Genomic DNA, 6,039 nt, shown 5'->3' with positions numbered 1-6,039 from the left:
AGAAAGAAATCAGAAAGAAAAAAGAAAATTATCGGCTCGATTTCTTTTCTCTCGCCCTGCCTGACTCCAGTAAAGGGGGGGGGAAAGAAAAAAGAAAGAGAGAGATACAGAGAAGCCCGGGTTTGTTCCGCTCCCCTCCCCAGCTCTTCAGCAGGCTCCCTCCTCCCCCTTTCTTTTTTTTTTTTTTTTTTTGGTATAATTCCTTCCCCACCCCCCCCCCACTTCCCCCCTCCTCCTTTTTTTTTTATATCTCTGCCGCTTCTGCTGCTGCCGCCAGTGCTGCTGCCGCCGCCTCTGTGCCCGCGCCCCGGAGATGTCCTTCCCCCAGCTGGGCTACCCGCAGTATCTCAGCGCCAGCCAGGCGGTGTACGGGAGCGACCGGCCCGGGGTGCTGGCCGCCGCCGCCGCAGCCGCCGCCGCCGCCGCCGCCGCCTCGGGCCGGCCCGCGGGCGCCGAGCTGGGCAGCGGCTCGGCCGCTGTCACCTCGGTGCTGGGCATGTACGCCAGCCCCTACAGCGCCCCCAACTACAGCGCCTTCCTGCCCTACACCGCCGACCTCGGCCTCTTCTCCCAAATGGTGAGTGAGCACCGCGCTGCCCCCGCGCTTGCCCGGGCCCGCCGAGCGCGGCCGCGGGGCCGGGGAGCCGGGGGCGGGCGGAGGCTGCGGAGCCCAGCGCGGGGGCGGCGGGGCGGCTGCAGTGGCGGCTCATTCCCAGCGCGAGGTCCTCCGCGGAGAGGGAAGCGCGGCTGTCGACGGGTCTGCGGGGGAGAGAGGGGCTGGGGACCGCGGGCTCCGTCTGCTCGGGCAGCTCCCCATCCTCCTCGTAGTTCCAGCGGGGGAAAACTCCTCCGAGTTTTTCTTGGCAGTGGAACCGCTAAGCAGGACTCCTGCCTCCGTATTGTTGGCTTTCCCTAGCAACTCGGCTATTTTTTGTTTTCTTCTCATTCTTTGTTGTTATTGGTGGTGTTGTTGACGGGTGATATTGTCGGTCCTGCTGTTTCACTGGGCTTTCCACCGCGCTCCTCTTCCCTTTTGGTACTTCTCTTTGCCGCTGAGCAATAAACAGGTTCCGTCCGAAAGGCCAAAGTGTCGGTACCTGGGGCGCGGGTTTATTTCAAGGCATTTTCCTTAAGCCTGGAAAATGTCCCGTTCTGTTCCTTGAACTTTTCATACTCTGATTATGGCGGGTATCATAGATGGGATTTGCATGAAGCGAAAGAGGGCATCTACATCCCATTATATGCATCGAGGCAGAAACGCTTATCTGCGTTAATTCTAGGAGAAATTGTCGCCGCCCAGACTATCCTTGGGATTAATTTCACATTTTCTTAAGAATGTAATAGTTAGAAGGTGAAACTTTTTTTGTTGTTGTTTTTTAAAAACTGTTTTTATATCCGGTGTCGTTTCGAAAACGAAACGCTTTCATTGCCGGTATCACCAAAATTCTCGGCGGCGCTACGCATAGGTTCCACTTCATTTTCTAAATGCCCATCTTTTCTCTGCCCCGACACATTAAAGTGTGAATATTTATAACTGAATGCACGCAATGCATAACTTCTTAGGGGTTTTAATACATATATGTGGGCAAATAGGAAAATATGCTGTTGACCAAGCGACAGCATCTGAAAACAGATCATTTTTATACTGCAAACATTTCCTATAAAGTCACTTTCAACAGCTTGCATTTCCTACTTTGTTTTTTTTTTCAACCTTGATTTTGAAAATGCAGTAAAAGTTGAGACAGAAGCAATGAGTGATTTACAAGTGGCTTCTTCAAAAGAATTCCCAACAGAGTTTACACAAAAAATATCATTTCAGCAACAATAACAAAAGACAGCAGAATAAAGGGAGTGCAGAAAGTCTACTCTGTAACACATTACAAAAATTACATCGGGCTACTCTTTGTGTATAAGCGATGTCTCTGAAATTAAAATACATGATCCTTCTTAAGTGTTTGACAAAGTTAAATTAGTTTCTTCGCAAACATTATTGAAGAGGTCTATTTCTAAAGCTGACATAAATTATGACATGGTAATATGAAGGAAGTATTTTTAGACTAGGAAAAAAAATAAAGAAAAAAAAGAAAAAGAAAAAAAGGCTAGATCATAATAGAAGAAATAAAGATAGAAAACTGCTTGAAATGTTAGCTATTTTGGAACAGTTCCCGTTCCTACTCGCAAAGTATCCTGGTATTTTATTATAGTGACCATGACGGTGATGTTTTGAAAAAAATTCTAAATTTCGAAACATTTGTAAATCACGAACAAAAATACTGGGCTAATATCTGGACAATTTGCGGTAATAACGAGGCCTAATGGGGTTCCTAGAAAGATAAAATGTTCTTTACCAAAACACCTGATGGGATAATTTGACTTGCTGTGTTTTACTACTGATGATAAAAAGAATATTGATTGCAATAAATCACCGTCTCTAAACGCTTGTAAACAACTTGTGTTTGCTCTGGCCAGATCAAAGTAAAACTTATGAGATAAAGTGTTTACTTTAATAATGATAATATCCATATTCTACAATGCGTGGATCAGTTTTCATTCCAGAGTTTAAAGGATCTTCTAACAGTTAGAAGTTAATGTTTCACTTCAGAATCTTGGTGTATGGTTTGGGGAGCGGGGATGGTGGTGTTGGCATGTGTGTGGAAAATCTTTCACATTATAAGTCTCTTCGTACTAAAGCTGTGCATTCACCTCCCCGGTCTCGTTTCACTAGGAGCAAAAATAAAGAATGCTCTGCATGCATTTCTAACATCCTCCTGGGTACTTTGCAGATGAATGCGGCGCTGTGCGCGGGCATTAGTTTGTAACTGCGGTGTAGTACCTGTTCTATGTGCCTGATAATTTCAAGGGCACAGTGAATTGTCTCGCCGAGGCGAAGTTGCTGCGTTTCCATCGTTTGGTTTGGTTTGGTTTGCGGAGAAAATACTCATAATGTCTGTCAGAGCCCCTCTTAGCACCTCTCTTTCCTTTCCCTGCAAGAAGGGGGAATCATTTGGGAACACCTCTCTGTATGACCTAAATGTGAAGAGCCTGGAGCGGGCAGGGCCGAATTTGGCTGTGAAGACCCTTTGCACCGCTGAAAGGCGTATTCCGGCTCCCGGAGTAGCCTATTCAGGTCTGTTAGAGACGCTAACGAGATAATTGATGTGCTTTTTCCTCTCCGCTTGTCTGAATGTGTTGCAGGGCTCCCAGTACGAGCTGAAAGATAATCCGGGTGTCCACCCCGCTACCTTTGCTGCCCACACTGCCCCCGGCTATTATCCCTACGGACAGTTCCAATACGGGGACCCGGGGCGGCCCAAAAATGCCACCCGGGAGAGCACCAGCACCCTCAAGGCCTGGCTCAACGAGCACCGCAAGAACCCCTACCCCACCAAGGGCGAGAAGATCATGCTGGCCATCATCACCAAGATGACCCTCACCCAGGTCTCCACCTGGTTCGCCAACGCCCGCCGGCGGCTCAAGAAGGAGAACAAGGTGACCTGGGGCTCCAGGAGTAAGGACCAAGAAGATGCAAACCTCTTCGGGAGTGACAATGAGGGGGACCCTGAGAAGAATGAAGATGATGAGGAAATTGACCTGGAGAGCATAGATATAGATAAAATCGATGAGAATGATGAGGAGCAGAGCAACGAGGAAGAGGAGGAGAAGCCCGAGCTCCTGAGACAAAGCAGTGAAGAGGAGCATTTGGAAAAGGAGAAGGATTTAGCACTGCCAGGGTCTGAAGGGCTGAAACCCAAAGACGCGCTGGCCATGGTGAAGGAGGCCTCTGACAATAGCACGAGAATCCTCAGTCCTGGGGGACCAAACAATTTACAGATGCCATCTCACAGCAAACCCAAGATTTGGTCTTTGGCAGAAACGGCAACCAGTCCTGATGGTGCCCTGAAATCGTCTCCTCCTCCTCCCCCTCCTCCCCAGGTTAACCACTCTTCTCAGATTCAGCACCCTGCTTTTCTCCCTAGCCACGGACTCTACACATGCCAGATTGGCAAATTTCACAACTGGACAAATGGGGCTTTCCTCACTCAGAGTTCCCTTCTAAATGTGAGGTCCTTCTTGGGAGTAAATCACCACCATGCTGCTCATCACAATCACCACCTCCAGGCCCAGCAACAATCTTCTGTTTTAACAGCAACCCTGGGAGCTCTAAGCGGTGAAAAACCTTCAGAGAGGACCAGTCCCAAACACATAGGTAATTAGTGCATCAGGCTTCCACCTCTCCCTCCACCCCCAACACACGCACGTGAACTTCTCCTTGAGGAATGGTGTCACACTGGTGTAACTGATTGCTTTTAATGGAGCTGCAGTTTACTCTAGCGTTGATTTCCGGCCCCCCACCCAGCGTGTTGGTCACATACATTAAGCACATTTCACGTGGCCTATTACATTCTCACCCTATATGCCCATCAAGTAAGATGAAAATTCAGGGAGAGAGCAGTGAAACGAATAGGTTTGAGCTTTCCTTCCCTCCTTCATGACCCTCATCTCCCAATAATTTCAATGACAGTAAAAAATGTGTCAAGAAAAGCTTGCAGACTACTTACATGCTGAAAGCAGGGTACAGTGCTGTACACACGTACACATGTATCTGTACACATCTGATCAGGAGGGTGAGAGGGAAATGTGTTCTCTGCACAGCGTCCAGATTTTTACTGTTGTTATTCTAAAACGGTTCTCCTGTTTTTCTTTTTTTTTTTTTTTTTCTTTTTTTGTCTCATTCTAGAAAGAGAAAATGTACCAAGAACTGACTCCCCACCCCAGCAGCTCAAATCGCCCTTCCAGCCTGTCCGTGACAAGTGAGTTTGTTTGTTTGCTTTCACTGTAGGAATGTTACTTATGTGCAACAGTGTTTGAATAACAAAGACTAATTATAACACCTAATCATCACTATAATAATACATACAGACAATGAGAACAGCACAGGAGTTGCTTTAATCTTTTCAAACTTAGACTAAAGTGCAATTGTACGTAGTCAGACTGTAACTTTTCTAAAACTTAACAGATCTCAAAAATCTTGTGTTAATTACACCAGAGACAATGATTTTTGTGCGATTATCTTTTACAAAGATGTTATAGCAATAGACAGGCAATTAAAAAAAAAAGATATTTTTATTCTGAAAGATTTTTACGTCTTTTTTTTTCTTTCTTCCTCCCTCCCCCGTCTGCAGCTCTTTGGCTCAGCAAGAGGGAACACCGAGAATTTTAACAGCTCTCCCTTCTGCTTGATTAAATGATTTGGTGAAAAAATATTATAGAGACTGGTATTAAGGACAGAGAGAGTGAAAAAAAAAAAAAAAAAAAAAGGAAACGGTGTAAACGACTCCCATCAATCTCTTTTTGCAATAAGGTGGTGCAAATCCATAAAAGCATTTCACAAATCTGTAGATGGATCCCTTTCCTCATTGTACCATTTCAGATCGTGTTATTCTAACCATTCTTGGATTATTTGTTTGGTAAATGTTTCCCATGTGTTTGTGGTTTTCTTTTTTTCTGTATATAGAGTGATTTCAGATTGTAAATAACACGTCAGCAAAACTTGTCTAAATCATATATTTTTGTCTAATAAACTAAATGAAATTATGAGCTCTCTTCAGGTATGTATTCTGTTGCTACAGGTCTTATACATACATTACAAATCTATTCAAACATTTATAATTTGTTTTCTAAAAAGTCAAGGCTCCTCCATTGGGTAACTGAAACTTAAAGTAGCAAATTCAAGGTATTTTGCGAAAAGCAAGCTGCGAGCTTCCTTTTTCATACATGCAAATTTACGAAGTTGAGTGAAGCTGGCTCTTGCCTTAGTAAAATTAAAGGGTTTTTTTCAATTGTGGTGATTCGGATGTATTCTGTAGTATCCATTTTCCAGACATAAATGGACCTGACTTCCATTTACGCTAAAAAATAGTTTCTTAAAACTGAAAGGGACAAGTTTTCTCACAGTTCTCTAGTGCCTAACTTTGCTGTCTAAACTGGTTGCTAAACTGGATCAAGAGCTTTAGTGCTTTGGTATATATTCCCACCCAA

At 45.1% G+C, this 6,039-nt stretch overlaps 1 protein-coding gene across 1 annotated transcript; it reads left to right on the top strand.

Annotated features, from left to right (window-relative positions):
- Positions 1 to 275: 275 nt before the first annotated feature.
- On the top strand, positions 276 to 5,641 carry IRX1 (iroquois homeobox 1). Its single transcript, XM_063398429.1, has 4 exons — positions 276 to 577; positions 3,196 to 4,207; positions 4,739 to 4,811; positions 5,184 to 5,641. Exons 1-4 carry the CDS (start codon positions 314 to 316, stop codon positions 5,239 to 5,241), a joined length of 1,407 nt encoding a protein of 468 aa, XP_063254499.1. The 5' UTR covers positions 276 to 313; the 3' UTR covers positions 5,242 to 5,641.
- The last annotated feature ends 398 nt before the right edge of the window (positions 5,642 to 6,039 follow it).

The sequence above is a fragment of the Prinia subflava genome, chromosome 1 (genome assembly GCF_021018805.1).
Source record: "Prinia subflava isolate CZ2003 ecotype Zambia chromosome 1, Cam_Psub_1.2, whole genome shotgun sequence".
In the NCBI taxonomy this organism is placed as follows: Eukaryota; Metazoa; Chordata; class Aves; order Passeriformes; family Cisticolidae; genus Prinia; species Prinia subflava.
This window is presented reverse-complemented; position numbering and strand designations above follow the sequence as displayed.